Source organism: Periophthalmus magnuspinnatus, chromosome 1, assembly GCF_009829125.3.
Source record: "Periophthalmus magnuspinnatus isolate fPerMag1 chromosome 1, fPerMag1.2.pri, whole genome shotgun sequence".
In the NCBI taxonomy this organism is placed as follows: Eukaryota; Metazoa; Chordata; class Actinopteri; order Gobiiformes; family Gobiidae; genus Periophthalmus; species Periophthalmus magnuspinnatus.
In genome coordinates this window covers 2,267,748-2,284,596 of record NC_047126.1, presented here as the reverse complement: position 1 = coordinate 2,284,596, position 16,849 = coordinate 2,267,748, and the positions used below count along the sequence as shown (strand labels likewise).

At 41.2% G+C, this 16,849-nt stretch overlaps 1 protein-coding gene across 4 annotated transcripts in view; it reads left to right on the top strand.

The window, feature by feature from the left end:
- LOC117375271 (septin-9-like) overlaps window positions 1-16,385 on the top strand; it is a 99,821-nt gene extending 83,436 nt beyond the window's left edge. For all 4 annotated transcript variants that reach the window (XM_033971574.2, XM_033971566.2, XM_055223272.1 and 1 more), the window contains 5 exons: window positions 6,767-6,884; window positions 10,035-10,130; window positions 10,224-10,320; window positions 14,787-14,838; window positions 15,096-16,385. In XM_033971574.2, the coding sequence (XP_033827465.1) occupies window positions 6,767-6,884; window positions 10,035-10,130; window positions 10,224-10,320; window positions 14,787-14,838; window positions 15,096-15,309 (577 nt within the window). In that variant the 3' untranslated portion in view covers window positions 15,310-16,385. The remainder of the gene's footprint in view (window positions 1-6,766; window positions 6,885-10,034; window positions 10,131-10,223; window positions 10,321-14,786; window positions 14,839-15,095) is intronic.
- The last annotated feature ends 464 nt before the right edge of the window (window positions 16,386-16,849 follow it).

The following is a 16,849-nucleotide window of genomic DNA, read 5'->3' as shown; positions in this document are numbered from 1 at the left end:
ATGCGACCGCCCCTTTAAGACGTCCCTTTAAGACATGCGACCGCCCCTTTAAGACGTCCCTTTAAGACATGCGACCGCCCCTTTAAGACGTCCCTTTAAGACATGCGACCGCCCCTTTAAGACGTCCCTTTAAGACATGCGACCGCCCCTTTAAGACATGTGACCGCCCCTTTAAGACATGCGACCGCCGCTTTAAGACATGCGACCGCCGCTTTAAGACATGCGACCGCCGCTTTAAGACATGCGACCGCCCCTTTAAGACATGTGACCGCCCCTTTAAGACATGCGACCGTCCCTTTAAGACATGCGACCGCCCCTTTAAGACTCACATTACACAGAGACGTCGACCTTCGCTCTGTCATCGGGACGTCGGCTGTGGCTGTTTTTCATATTTATTTATGTGAGACAGTGAGTCAGTCTGTCGTTGTCGTCTCTTATAAATACTTTTATATATACATTTATAAATACTTTTATAAATACATTTATAAATACTTTTATAAATACATTTATAAATACTTTTATAAATACATTTATAAATACTTTTATAAATACATTTATAAATACTTTTATAAATACTTTTGTACAGATCTTGTGTTTATTATCTCCATATTTAATCTGAAGTCGTACAGTTTGTTGTACAGATGTCAGCACATTTTTCACTCCATTCTTCTGTCGATAATAATCCTGTGTGTTGTTCTGACATAAGTGTCGTGTTTGTGCGTCGCTCCACACACCTGACACACACTCCTGACACACACACTCCTGACACACACTCTTTATTTTGCACAGAGTAAAAGTCTTAAAGTGTTTGGTGAGTTCTGTGTTTAAAATAGTCCAGGATTAAACTGTCAGTGTGAGATCAACACAACAACAACTGGGTATGTGTGTGTCATGCGTCGCAGTGTGTGTGTCATGTGTCGTGTGTGTGTGTGTCATGTGTCATAGTGTGTGTCATGTGTCGTGTGTGTGTCATGTGTCGTGTGTGTGTCATGTGTCATGTGTGTGTGTCATGTGTCATGTGTCGTGTGTGTGTCATGTGTCGTGTGTGTGTCATGTGTCGTGTGTGTGTCATGTGTCGTGTGTGTCGTAGTGTGTGTCATGTGTCGTGTGTGTCGTGTGTCATGTGTGTGTCGTAGTGTGTGTCATGTGTCGTGTGTGTGTCATGTGTCGTGTGTGTGTCATGTGTCGTGTGTGTGTCGTGTGTGTCGTAGTGTGTGTCATGTGTCGTGTGTGTGTCATGTGTCGTGTGTGTGTCATGTGGTGTGTGTGTGTCATGTGTCGTGTGTGTCATGTGTCGTGTGTGTGTCATGTGTCGTGTGTGTGTTGTAGTGTGTGTCATGTGTCGTGTGTGTGTCGTAGTGTGTGTCATGTGTCGTGTGTGTGTCGTGTGTGTGTGTCATGTGTTGTGTGTGTGTGTCATGTGTCGTGTGTGTCGTAGTGTGTGTCATGTGTCGTGTGTGTCGTAGTGTGTGTCGTGTGTGTCGTGTGTGTGTGTGTCATGTGTCGTGTGTGTGTGTCATGTGTCGTGTGTGTACTGGATTATGGAGATATAACTTGTTGAACTTTGACAAAGGAACTTTTACTACACGATCTCATGATGGTCTATGGCTAAAAACTGAACAAAAGAGAAAGAAAGGAGGAGGAGAGAGGGAGGAGGAGACAAAGAGGAGAAAAGAGAAAGAGGAGGAGATGGGGAGAGGAGAGAGAAAGAGGAGAGGAAAAGATGGGGAGGGAGGAGGAGAGAAAGGGGAAAGGTGGAGAGAGGAGGAAGAGAAGAAGTGGCTCTGAAACTGAAATGGAGAAAAACACTTTTATTTGACTTAAACACATTTGAAGGATGTAAAACTCCACAGCAGAACTTTAATAAAATGAGACAAACATTTATAATGAACCTGCTCCTGTTTTTCATGTTTTAAATGGACCTTTATTTCTTTAGTTTATTTCTGTTTCTTTTGTTCCGTATTTTCACTCTTTCTCCATAAAACCTCTTTGTCTCCCGACTTTCAGAGTGATGAGAGATGAGCGCGGTTGCCATGGCGTTTAACAATTCAAAACAAAACATTCGATCCTTTTGAACGGCCAGAAGTCGTCAGATGTTGTTTTCATTAAAAAGAAGAAGAAAAAGAGACGGCATAAACAGGAAGTGAAAAGCCAAAGACGCTGCACAGACCCGAGCGGTTTGTCTGTCAGCGCCTGATATCTGCTCCTCCACAGGCTTTACGCGTAACCGTTGCCCTGGCGACCGGGGAGGGGGGGGGGGGGGCTTCATGAAAACAGCTGCTCCTCTGCAACAACTACACTTTTCTTTGTGGATCTTAAAAGGCTCAGATTTCGCCGTTTTCTGGTGTTTTAATGTTTCCTTGTCACAAACAGACCTGGAGTTGAAAAAAAAAAAACTACCACTTGATGACATCACAAGGTGGAACGGAGCATTTTGAGCGAACAAACCGCAACTCCAGGTCTGTTTTTGACGCGCTAACGACATTATAACATGATTTAAAGCTACAAGAGTCAGTTCTGTGTGATTTAGGAGCTTTAAACGTGACAGTCAGACCAAAACAAACCGAAAAAAAATCGCCAAAACGTTTTTTTCTCAACGCAAACGCTCCTCCCGCGGCGTCGTCTTTCGGGAAAAATGCAGGGAAACGACGTTTGGAAGCGTGCGGGATTTTAATAAATGCTTTTGATTAAAAATTGTTTCACATTTGAGCGACAGATTAAAACCTCCCCTCATATTTGTACGTCGTTTACTCCGTCGCACTCGTCTCGTTTGGAAGTGGCGCCGCCTTGTGGTCGGTCTCGGTAAGTCCACGTGCGTCTGTTACCAGTTAAACTCTCCGGGTACAGGACTGAGTTAAACCTCAGTCCTGTATCGATGCTTTTCAGATTTTACAGTGTGATGATGTCGTGCGTCCAGATGGGGGCGCTGCTGTCAGACTTTTAAATGTTCATATTAACCCTCTACATGATCCTGGGGTTCATTATTTTTTTTTGTTATTTTGAGTTTATTTTTTTTATTTTTAACTTTACATTTTTTTATGGGTTTTTGTTTATTTATTTATTTATTTATTTATTTTTTCATTTTCTTAATTTTTTTTGTTATTTTGAGTTTTTTTGTTACTTTTTTGTTGTTTTGAGTTTTTGTTATTTTTATTATAATTTCTTTTAGTTGCTTTGACGTTTTTTTTAGGTTATTTTTATTTATTTTTTGTTAGTTTTTAAGGGTTATTTTTATTTTATTTTTTTTATTATTTTTTTTCTGTTTATTTTCTTAATTTTTTTAGTTATTTTGAGGTTTTTTTTTGTTATTTTTGTTATAATTTCTTTTAGTTGCTTTGAGGGTTTTTTTTTAGTTAAATTTTTTTTGTTTGAAGGTTATTTTTTATTTTATTATTATTATTTTTTAATATTTTGAGTTAATTTTCTGATTTTTTTTTTAACTCTTCCCTCTCTCTGTCTCTGCTGCTTCAGACTCATTTTGTCTTAAATGTTCGTATTAACCCTCTACATGATCCTGGGGTTTTTACTTTTGTGTCTGTAAATCCAGTTTTGAACATTAAAAACAGACCAATCAGGCGCCTTGTTCTAGCGTTAGCACCAGGTTTGATTGACAGTGATGCTACGTCTGAAATCGGAGCATTTGACCTTTCTTCTTCCGCTCAAACTCTAAAGTCGTGATGTGCGTTTCTTCCAAATGCTCTAACCTCACTTGGATGTTGTCGTTCGTAGCGTGTCGGGTTTGTGTGCGATGACCAGGGCTCAGCGGAGCGGACGGCGGCCTTGGCCTCTGCGCTCGTCTCCGATAAAGTCCGGTTTCCCTGTGGCTACTTTTCCGCTTCCTCAGAAACACAAAAGGAAGGCTGCACTTTGACACTTCTGCGCTCTGGACTTGTTTGTGGTCGAGCGGCAGGAAACGCCACCGGCTCCATGGAGGTCGCTTCTACTTATAGATAATTGCTAACAACTTTTTTCCCCTGTTTTTTTCTTTTTTTTAAAGTTTTTTTCGTGCTATGAGCGCTGGGAGGGTCTAAGGACAGATCTGAGACATTTCTCTTTTGAGTTTATTTGAGGTGATTGTGCAGGAGGAGCGTTTAAACACAGGGGGCGCTCTGGGACAGTTTTGTTTGATTTTGTTTGATTTGTTTGATTTGTTTCTGTGGGACAAGAGTCTGTGGACAGGGGGCGCTCTGGGACACTTCTCTTTTTAGTTTGTTGGAGGTGTTTCTGCAATAGGAGCGTTTAAACACAGGGGGCGCTCTGGGACAGTTTTGTTTGATTTTATTTGAGTTGTTTTTGTAGGAGGAGGGTTTGAGCACAGGGGGCGCTCTGGGACACTTCTCTTTTTAGTCTGTTGGAGGTGTTTCTGCAGGTGGACGCTGTGAGGACAGGGGGCGCTCTGGGACAGTTTATTTGTGAGTCGTTTGTGCAATAGGAGCGTTTAAACACAGGGGGCGCTCTGGGACAGTTTCGTTTGATTTTGTTTGATTTGTTTGATTTGTTTCTGTGGGACAAGAGTCTGAGGACAGGGGGCGCTCTGGGACACTTCTCTTGTTAGTTTGTTGGAGGTGTTTCTGCAATAGGAGCGTTTAAACACAGGGGGCGCTCTGGGACAGTTCTCTCTTGGGTTTGTTGGCGTCGTTCGTGCAGGAGGAGGGTGTAAAGACAGGGGGCGCTTTGGGACAGTTTCGTTTGAGTTTGTTTGATTTGTTTCTGTGGGACAAGATTCTGTGGACAGGGGGCGCTCTGGGACACTTCTCTTTTTAGTCTGTTGGAGGTGTTTCTGCAGGAGGACACTGTGAGGACAGGGGGCGCTCTGGGACAGTTTATTTGTGAGTCGTTTGTGCAATAGGAGCGTTTAAACACAGGGGGCGCTCTGGGACACTTCTCCATTTCCTTGTTAATCTGCGTTTCTGTTATTGACCGGTGTCCGTTTCACGTTTGATTTTCTAACTTCCCGTCGGCAAAATCAAAAATCCCGTGAAGCTCGAAAAACGTCGGGCGCCGTTGTGATTTTGAACTTTACAAAAATAAATCAAATTGAACTGAAAGAATCCCACGGTACCCGTCAAATATTTCCTACATATTCTCATTATCCGAGTAAAAACATTAAACTTAAATGAGTGTGCGTATATACTGTAGTTTCTCATACTTCCACACGGGGGCGCCAGAGCCAGTTCTCCTCATTAATCACATTGTTTTTTTGTTGAAATCTCCAGATGTTGATCGTTTCTATCAGCGCCTGACTCTTAAATCCCGTCGTATTTGATCATTTCTCCGTCTGTCTTCGATCTGAACGGCTCGTGGAGTTTTGTGAAGTCGTCTGAAACATATTTACACTTTAAAATCTGTACAACACGTGTCGATGTTTGCGACCGTTTTGATCTTTGTCGTTCGTGTACAAGTTTAACCCAGTGACACATTCCTGCATTTTTACCCCACACAAGTCGTTAAAATGTAATAAATGCTTAAGTTTTTAAAGAAATTATTATTAAAATAGTCAAAATAGAAGCTTGAACGTGACGTCATATGTGTGCGGCGATGATCGTGGTCAAAATAACAGCGATAAATGATTATGTCACGTTAATTATTTAAGTTTTATAGTTTAAAAACTTCACGGATATGAATCATTAAAGTTCCACGTTTAAACAACTGGTGCAGCCTCCTGAGACCTGAGCTCCTGTAGGACTTTATTTGCAAAAACTATTAACATTTTACATTTTGTGTAAAAAACAAAATGAGAAACAATTTTGCCTCTAGGAACAATGTGTCATTTGTGCTGCTGACAGGAGCAGGAAGACATGTGCCTTTAAATAAAAATAAAAAATACAAATACAAAAAACATTAAAATACAATAAAAAAATCAAATAAAAAAAATATATATATATAAATTAAAAAATAAATAAAATTAAAAATAAAATAAATAAATAAAATGCAAATAAATAAAAATAAAAAATAAATAAATATTCTCTTAGAAACATTCAACATTGAACATGTTCTTGTTGTTGTTCTTCTAAAAATTTGCACTGTGGCCTAAAAAACCCCAAATGTGCCGTCCACAGATGAGGACACCAGGTCTCAGGAGGATAGTACAGTACAATGAGAAAAACTACACTTTAGCAGAGAATATTACTATTATTTCTCAAATTTGGGGGATCCAGGACAATAAGTGTCACATGGGGCCCCCCTCTAATACAAAGAGGTACCACTTCTGGGCCCCTTCCCCCCCCTCGCCGTCGACTCCCCTGTGATTAAGTCATTTTTCCCTGCACATTTTGGTGATTTAACGGCGATTATCTTTCTTAAAAATGTCCCACGAATGATCATTGTTAACCGTTTTTTATCACGTTAAACGATGTTATTATTTATTGTCGCTCGTGCTGCGTTTTTTTACGACGGGACGGAACGACAGCTGGGACGTGGAGCGTGACCTCAGCTGACCCCGGAGAGCAGGAAACACGAGTGAATGTGACACTGACGCGAACCAGAATGCATTTGCTGGACTTATTCTCTAGTGTCTGTTCTGTAAAGGGGAAAGCAGCGGCGACGTGGGTAAACACTGCCCTCTAGTGACGCCCTGGAGTATTGCATCAACAGAAAATGCATCTAGACATGAGCAAGTTTCATTTATGACCTGAAACATCCTAAAAAAAACCCTGTCCTGTCGTGTTAAAAGTTGCTTCATTTCCAAACCTCACTCCACGTTTATCACGGACGAGAAACACCCTTAAATGTGTGCGTTTGTGTGCGTTTTGTGTGTGTTCTGCAGCCTGCGGCCTCTCGACGTGGAGTTCATGAGGCGTCTGAGCAAAGTGGTGAACATCGTCCCCGTCATCGCCAAAGCCGACACGCTCACGCTGGAGGAGAGGGACTTCTTCAAGCAGACGGTGAGTCACAGAACGACAAAAACGTGTCGTGTGCGTTTGTGTTTCATCAAAAACTAAATGAAAAACATCACTGACAGTTAAACAGATGTGTTTTTTTATAAGTATCTGTCCCATTTTTAGACATTTTAAATAATATTGTATGGATTAGTTCTATTTTACGCAGCAGTTTGGGTTTAAATCAGAGTGTGGTGTAAAGCTTTGTGTTTGTTTCACTGTTTGTTCTGCATTTCCTAACTCTAATTTGAGAAAGACACTGTGAGATTAAGTGAAATTAAATCCCGCTGCGTGTTCCTTTTTATTTCTTCTTCTATGGCTCATTATAGACAAAAACTAATGACGTAACTGTTGAATTCTGCTGTTTATATTCACAATTTTGCACATTTTTAATACTTTTTGGTTGGATATTTATGGTTTAGTGTCAGTTTTATCATTTATTGTCTATTTATTTATGCGATATATGCCTCTACACGGCTCACAGTAGCACAAAGGACCATGGGAACTCATTTATGACCCGTCCCTTGTTTATTTATCTAATGGTCAGACGTCTGTCCAGTCCAAACTCTCTTCACTTCCCCTGAATTATACACAATTACACAGGTTTATCCAGGTTCACCGCTCTGTTTTTCAGGAAGTTTTGGGAGAAAACACAAAGAGGCACTTAAGGTAGAAGTAGGAACGTCTGGAAATATTATTATTATTATTATTATTAAATGAACGCGAGTCGTCCTTGAATGTTTCACCCTCTTTCCTTTTAAGTGGCACTTGTAAATAAATAGAACTGGCTTTTTTTTTTAAAGTGGGGATCTTAAGATAAAATATTCATCATGATGTCTCTGTGTATGTGTTGTTTTTTTGCTATTTAAATTGTTTTATTATTATTTTTTTTTTATCGAGGAATATCTCATCATTACAGGGTTGTAGTTGCTTCCTGCAGCCACCAGGGGTCAGTCAAGTATTTGTTCTACAAGTGTTAATCCATCACAGAAGGAGAGAAGACTCTTCATAATAACCCAGAGTCTTTATTTCTTTTTAATAATCCCAATTAAGCACAATCTGATACACAAATAAACAAAAATACTCCAAATATTTGTACTTTTTACTCTTGAAGTACATTTTTAAACAAATACTTCAACACTTTTATTCAAGTAGATTTTTTCATGTGATACTTTTACTTGTACTTGTAATTTTTTTTTGCCGTGGTATCTGTACTTTTACTTCACAAAACTGAGTATTTCTTCCACCACGGGTCAGATCTGTGCAGAGGCGAGCCCCGTTCATGTTTCTCACTGTATTTTAAAACCTGTGATGAAAAAATGCCACGTACAAGTTTAAAGCTGTACTGTGTAATATTCCAGGCAACGCAATAACATCTCCAAGGAAACGAGCGGAAAAGTTACGCACTGGAGCTTTAAGATTTATTACAGAAAACAATCGTCACATCTGCGAAGAAACGAGGTGAAAACGGCTGATTTTGGTCTTTTTGCTTCTGAAAAATGGAATATATTTGACAGACAGAAGTGAACAGGGGCGGTCCCACTGGGGGGGGGTGAAGGGCCCCGTGTGGAGAGGGGCCCCGTGTGGAGAGGGGCCCCTCATAAAATCTGTAATATGCATTTTTCATTAGTGCGAACTCTGAAACTGGACAGATCGACGTCACTAATTCACTTTTAAAATGTGAGATAAACATTTATAATCGACCTGCTCCTGTTTTTAATGTTTTAATGGATTTGTGCAGCTTTATATTTTGTTTTTGTTTATATTTTTGTGGATTTTAACAGAGTCTGGTCCTCTCATTGGGCCCATTTCCTTTATAAATAAATAAAAATAAAGATAAAACACAACTTTGGATAAGATATTGATGAGGAAACATCGTTATAAGTTGATTTTACTTTATTTTCAAACTCTAAAAAAAGACATTTAATCAGAATCTGAAGGAGGCTCAACTTCAGCTCGTTTATTTACATGTGTGGATTGTTTTGTGTAATAAATGTTAAAGGTGTGGTGTTTTTCTCGTGTTTTCTCGTGTTTTCTCGTGTTTTTCTCGTGTTTTTCTCGTGTTTTTCTCGTGTTTTCTCGTGTTTTTCTCGTGTTAAATGTGTTTTCTCGTGTTTTCTCGTGTTTTCTCGTGTTTTTCTCGTGTTTTTCTCGTGTTTTTCTCGTGTTAAATGTGTTTTCTCGTGTTTTCTCGTGTTTTCTCGTGTTTTCTCGTGTTTTTCTCGTGTTTTTCTCGTGTTTTTCTCGTGTTAAATGTGTTTTCTCGTGTTTTCTCGTGTTTTCTCGTGTTTTTCTCGTGTTTTCTCGTGTTAAATGTGTTTTCTCGTGTTTTCTCGTGTTTTTCTCGTGTTTTTCTCGTGTTTTCTCGTGTTTTTCTCGTGTTAAATGTGTTTTCTCGTGTTTTCTCATGTTTTTCTCGTGTTTTTCTCGTGTTTTCTCGTGTTTTTCTCGTGTTAAATGTTTTCTCGTGTTTTCTCGTGTTTTCTCGTGTTTTCTCGTGTTTTTCTCGTGTTTTTCTCGTGTTTTTCTCGTGTTTTTCTCGTGTTTTTCTCGTGTTTTTCTCGTGTTAAATGTGTTTTCTCGTGTTTTCTCGTGTTTTCTCGTGTTTTTCTCGTGTTTTCTCGTGTTAAATGTGTTTCCTCTGAACCGATCCATACGTTTTTCGATCAGATTCCGCTCTCGTTTCAGTTCATCTCTTTCACTGAATACATTTCGATGGATCACCCCTGATGTCACACTGTGGAACATTTCAGGCAAAGTAACGACATCGCTATGGAAACGAGCCGAGCCTCCACCAGAGAAGTGACGCAGCGCTGAAACGAGACCTTTTAACAAACACTCAACATCGCCGCACTTTATATATTTGCTGTGATTTGATCCTTTTGTCCAATCGGAGCGCTCGGCTGTGCGGTAACACAAATGTATCGTCTCCATGGCGACGGATAACTCACCTGCGCCGGGCGAAGATGGATCGAGGCTTTCGACGTGATGGATTGATTTAGTTCACCAATCAGACTCCATTTTGTTTTTCCAACCTCCGTCTCCCTCGTCGTTCTCAAACGCTCTGCCCTTGCTCTCGGGGCTGGGCGCAATCGTGTGATTTAAGTTTGGTTTATCGCCGTGGTAACAGTGTTTGCTCCGTTTGTCCTTGTGCAGATTCGAGAAGGCCTGCGAGCTAATGGCATCGACGTTTACCCGCAGAAAGAGTTTGACGAGGACGCGGAGGACAGGCTGATCAACGACAAGATCAGGGTGAGTGTAAACATGGCCGCCGTGCGACGCCGCGGCGATACGGGATTAAACGTGAGTGACCCCTGAGTGACCCCGTCCGTCTGTGCGCCGCAGGAGATGATCCCGTTTGCCGTGGTGGGGAGCGACCAGGAATATCAGGTGAACGGGAAGAGGATCCTCGGCCGGAAAACAAAATGGGGAACTATTGAAGGTGAGGTCACGGCGTGTGGGCGGAGTCGAGGCTGCGGCGGGTAGAAGGGGAAGGACCAGGGTGGTATGAGGTAGTGGTAGTAGTGGTTGGAGTAGTAGTAGTAGTATGGGGTAGTAGTAGGGAGAAGTAGTTGGAGTAGGAGGTAGTAAGAGTAGTAGTAGTTGGGGTAGTAGTAAAGGGTGGAAGTAGTAGGAGTAGTAGTAGTAGGAGTGGGGGGGTAGGAGTAGGAGTAGGGGGTAGTAGTCACAATAACACAGTTTTTGTTGTGTTTTGACAAATATCAAAGTGCTACACAATACACACACACACACACTCTCACCCACACGCACACACACTTACCCTCACACACAGTGCACACACACACACACACACACACAAACACAGGTGGATTTAAGTGTCTTGCCCAAGGACATTCATCTGTGTGAGCTGGAATCAAACCGTCAACCTGTGGGTCTGTGGATCTGTCGGCTCAACTAGTGATGTTTATGTGGAGAGCGGGAATCGAACCCCCAACCTTCTGATCAGGGGGCAGAACGTGGCAACACTCTTTATTCTGAAATGCTTCCCTCAGTCATTTTCTATTCAAATATTTATTAGTTTCTATAGCAACATAACTCTATGAACATGTTTTTATTTCACTGTTGTGTCTGTAAATGAAGATATGAACGAATCCGGCGCCGTCTTTCCCCGAGGTCGCTCCCGTTAGCGTTAGCGTTGATTGACAGCGTTGCTAAGCGCCCGCTCCCTGTTAAACTAGTGATGTGGGCGGAAAGGGGCGTTACCTTCAACACCCTCGCTCCTGATTGGCTCTTTGGTTGCTATGATACTTGTGGTCGGAATTACAAACAGGGAACACGACTCCAAATTAGCCGCTATCACTGCTAGCCCGGATGTGCGACGTCACGCTCGCTCTGTCACTTCTAATCCGCCGCAGTCAGTTCTTTCTGACGAGTGGTTTGGTTTTTGAGTAGCTGCTGTTCTCATCCGCTCGTGTGGGCGACAGCAGATTGTGGAGAACGTGCAAAGTTTCCAGCCCGGCGTCGTTTAATCGGTCCATCTGCTGAAAACGTCTGTGTGTCGTCGAGCGCGTCGCTAGGGAGACTTCGGCGACAGGAAGAGCAGATTCACAGAGGCTGTCCCGCGTCCTGGCCCGCGTTAGCGCCTAGCGACTCTGATACACTTCACATTAGCAACTTGGCCCAAGCTGCGCGGTGATGGCGATGGCGGCAGGGGGGGGGGGGCTACGAGAGGACGCCGCAGGTGAATGTCCCCGTTTCACCCGGAGGACGCACAAAACAGGAAATGGAAAAAAACAAGTAAAATCAGTGTCATGCGTCAAAATCAAGTCCTCCACTGTGGGTGTTAGACATCGTCATAGGTCCATGGGACTTTTTACAGATGTGGGGCACTCGGGGTCCCACTGATGGAGCTGGAGGAAGTGTCTGGAGCGAGGGAAGTCTGGGAGTGCCTGTTTTAGATCACTGATGGAGATGTGGAGCGGCTAAAATTGATAAAATGGATTAAAGTGCTGAGTTTTTGGGTCTCGTCGCTGATGAAACTGATTCTTTGACAATTTACCGTTTAGATCAGGGCTGTCCAAACTACGGCCCAGGGGCCGTAGTATGAATTCAGATGAATTTTTGTTGGCCCTCATGCCTCCTCCTAAACTGGCTCAATTGATCAGGAAGTATTTTTACTACAAATTGAAGAGATTCTACCTTTTATAACCTGAATAACGTCACATTTGATCCTGACACAAACCTAAAAATAATCTCCTACGTCTTATTAAAAGTACAATGTCTCCGCGGCGTTCAGCTTCAAACACGTTTCAGTTTCAGTGGTTTCAGTTTCAGTACGCGGCTCTAGGTGAAAGAAGTTTGGACGCCCCTGTTTTAGATATTTTGTTTAAAAATGCCAAGTAATCAATAGAAAACTGACTCTTTTATTATCTAAACACGTGTATATATTCAGAAAACCAATGTTGAGTAACTGTTGTGGTACATTTACTTCATCATTTGGTCGTACTCAGAACACGTAGTTACTTTTACTTTTCTAGAATCATATGAACGGATTGCAGTTACTCCATCGTACAGTTTACACTTCAAACTGCGCAGAATTTGAGAGGAAACTGGCGCTGTTATCGTGTCGTTTTTTTAACTTTTCCAACTCGTGATGGGAAAATGTACGGAGCCCCACAGATGATGGACAGAAGAAGAACGATATTTACAACTTAAAAAATAAAAAAATATATTATCGAAATTTCTATACATATGTTTTCACAAAGATATTGAACTAAAAAAGTAAAATAATATCTCGTTCCGTCGAGATAATATCATGTGATAACGTGATTTTATCTCATATTATATTTTGTAAATGTCCTGTGCCGGGCTCCGTAGTCAGAACAAACAGTGAAACAAACAGCTGTTTTTAATCCTACGTTGTGTTTTTTCACTATAATTTAAATGCAACTCTGTGTAAAAGTGATTAAAATATTCAGAATGCAGTACTCTGATCCGCCCGTGCGTCGGAATACTTTAGAAAGTACTATTCTTCACATCCCTGGGGGTAGTACTGTCGTTTCCTCTTCACAAACAAACCTGCAGATTTAGGCTGAGTTCTTCTCTCAAACTGAAAACACTCTGTTCCACCTTGTGATGTCATCGCGTGGTGATACAGGAAGTGCTCCGCTGTGTTTTTAAACTCCACACACCTTCATTTCTAAAATCATTTGGATCATTTCAGTCGTGGAATTGACAAAATCTACTAAAAACAAAAGGCAAAAGCTGGTAGACGTTAACTTAAACTACCACTTTGTGACATCACAAGGTGGAATGGAGCATTTAGAGCCTCGGAGATATCGACTAATAACAGTCAAACATGTGTGAAAGAAACAAAACACACAACTCCAGGTCTGTTTGTGACGCAGTAGCAACATTAAAACACGACTTAAACTGCACAAGAGTCGATTTTGTGCAACGTACGACCTTTTAAACGCTGAAAAAAACTGCACTTCTTCCACATCAAAGTGCACATGTATGTTAAAAAGCACATGTATGTAAAAAAGCACATGTATGTTAAAAAGCACATATATGTAAAAAAGCACATATATGTCAAAAACACATATATGTTAAAAAGCACATGTATGTAAAAAAGCACATGTATGTTAAAAAGCACATATATGTTAAAAAAGCACATGTATGTCAAAAAAGCACATGTATGTAAAAAAACACATATATGTTAAAAACACATATATGTTAAAAAGCACATATATGTAAAAAAGCACATATATGTAAAAAAGCACATATATGTAAAAAAGCACATATATGTAAAAAAGCACATATATGTAAAAAAGCACATATATGTTAAAAAAGCACATATATGTAAAAAAGCACATATATGTAAAAAAGCACATATATGTTAAAAAAGCACATATATGTAAAAAAACACATATGTTAAAAAAGCACATATATGTTAAAAAAGCACATATATGTTAAAAAAGCACATATATCGAGGCCATGTAACACATTAAACACTCTTGAGTCTTGCGTTTTTCCGTGTCACCGTGCGTCTTTACATCGGGACGTCCTCAGGCCTCGTCGTGTTCGTTATTAGAGCTCTCCGTGGTCCTGACTAATCGACACACACTCTCACACACACACACACTCTCACACACACACACTCTCTCACACACACACACCCACACACACACACGGTTACTTCTCTTCACTCCTTTCAAAGTGAATTTAATTTCCTGCCCATGGATTTCAAAGCTCTACATAAATAGCTCCCTCCTCTTTTCATTTGTGCCCTTGACGTAATCTATAATTTAAGCTCGTGTTGGAGCGACTGGAGGCGTCCGCCGCTTGTCACGGGGAGTTTGTTAAAACGGCTCACTTAAATTTCGCCAATAAAAAGGGAGAGATGCATTAAACGACTTGAAAGTGGAGGAGCGTTATCTGGGCTTAAGAAAATTGCAGCACGTCACATTAGAGCACGTCCTTCAATTGACTTTAATGTGTAATGTCTCCATCTAGTGGCCAGCTGGGGAATGACGGTTTTCTGCAGCGTCTTTTAGTTTAGAAATCAGTCCATCCATCCATTTTTAACCGCTTGTCCGGGGTTGGGTCGTAGGGGAGGCAGTCTAGGCAGGGACTCGCAGACTTCCCTCACCCCAGACGCTTCCTCCAGTGGGATCCCAAGACGATTTTGTACTTAATAACTTTTTGGTTCATTGAAAGACGATATTAATCATCCATCCATTTTCTTCATTTTCTTTTGCTTAACCGGGGTTGGGTCACGGGGGCAGCAATCTAAGCAGAGACTCCCAGTCTAAGAAGAGACTCCTAGACTTCCCTCACCCCAGACACTTCCTCCAGCTCCTCCAGTGCGATCCCAAGGCGATTTTGTACTTAAATAATTACTTTTTAGATGTTAATAATGCTTTGTTTTTGTTTTTTTCTTTACAGTTGAGAACATTTCACACTGTGAGTTTGCCTACCTGCGAGATCTCCTCATAAGGTGAGAAAATACACCTGATTTTGATGATACTTGAACCGAAAATCCACAAAAAACATGATCTAACAATGTTGACATATGAAAATAAGGCAGTACCAGTTTCAAAGATATATAGAATTATGGTATTCAAGGGGAGAAAACTATAAAAAATGTGTGTAAAAATAGATCTGCGATGCTGCGTTGCTGTGGAAACCCGAGCACGGCAAACGCTGGCGCTAGTTCGAGGCATAATTTTCCCAACCGTGATCTCTTTCCTGCAGGACTCACATGCAGAACATCAAAGACATCACGGGGAGCATCCACTACGAGACGTACAGGGTCCGACGGTTAAACGAGTCCAACCACATCAACTCTCAGGCCTCCGGATACCCCGCGCTCCAGCCCAAAGCCAACGGCCAGACGGAGCCGCAACCCGCCCCGCCGCAACCCAACGGAGTGGCCACGCAGCACGAAGTCATGTCCCACGAGATGTAGACGAAAGAAACCAGGACGTAACGAGATGCACGAGGTCGTTGAGATGTCGAGTTTACAAACCGAGTCCCCTTTATGCTGTGAAGTGTCGTTTTCGCTTAGATATTCCACTACCTGCACCGCGACTCTTATTTAAGTGACAGGTGTGGAGACGAGTTTCATTTTCTATAATCCCACGTTACTTCATATTCGCCCGTGACTGCTCATCAGCGCCTCTAGTGGTCGACAGCACGTCACTGCCGCACCCCCGCGCAGACCGGCTTTATATTTACGCCGCAGACGAACTAAAATATCCCTTTAAAAAACCCGACTCCCCCCGCGTAACCAAACCCATCGTTGGTGTCGTGACGTAGCATTTCGTTTAGGATTATTTAGCCACGTTTCGCTCAAAAAAATCCATCGACGCCTCCACAGTTCACGCGGTCACGGCGGCGTGGAGCAGAAACAAACCGGTTCCTCACTTTTTTTACCGTCTTACGTCGATGTTTTTAAGCCCGTCCTGCCGGTTCGTCGTGGTCATGTTGTGCGTTTTGTGTTTTTACCGTGATTCGTGTTGTGTTTTAATTCCGATGGTTTTGATCATACAGTATATTATTGTACATGAGAGTGATTTGTGCACCGTTATAACTGTCTGACTGTAAACCCAATAAAAGTTTTGTTCAAAAGAGAAGCACACATAGTAAACGTTGATTATGAATAATATTTATACGTGTTTAAGTGTAACCGATGCGTCGTCTTTTCGTTGTTTCTGGTGAACCTCCTCAGACTTTTCTTACGTTTGCCTGTTTTGCATTTTTATCACAAAGATTCCATTCATGTTTAGCTGCACTCCAAAAAAACGTCCTTTTTCAGTATGAGCAAAGTTGTTGATATTTAGAATAAAAACTTCAGATAAATCTCCTATATTTTCACAGCAGTTTTCTATACAAACGAACAAACCAGATTCCCTTTTTCCAGGAGTTTTTGGGTTACGCTTTGTTTAATGTTGTATAGAACTTGTCCAATTGTTTTGGTATTATAGAATAAGATTTATCTTTGATATATCTTTAAGAATAAAAAGTGATATTTTGTTGTTTAAATCTGGAGTCTTGTGTTATTTATTTACTATAAGTGTGACTTTTGTTGAGTTTGTGGTTGGTGCGACTTCTCCACAGATGTGACTTATATGTGAAATGATTCAAATCTATAAAGTCACATGTTGGTTCTTGTCACAGTGACAGTCGTGCGAGGGGCTCTAGACTTGGACCAGTATCTACTCCTCCTGAACCACTCAACATTTAAAATATCAACATTACACTCATTTAAAAGACAAACACTCAACAAAAATGAGCCTAAAATAAAGTCGTATTCTGCCGAGCGACGCTTCATCTTCCTCTGGAGTTGGTGGATTTGTTCAGAAGCGACACCGAGGATGAAGAATTCAGTGGATTTATTGATTTGGAGTGAGATCCAGAGTAAACTTGTTTTTTCTGCTTTATTTATCTGATTAACTGTTAATATCTTACGTTAACAAACCAGACACGTGTTCAGTTCTGTCTGTGCT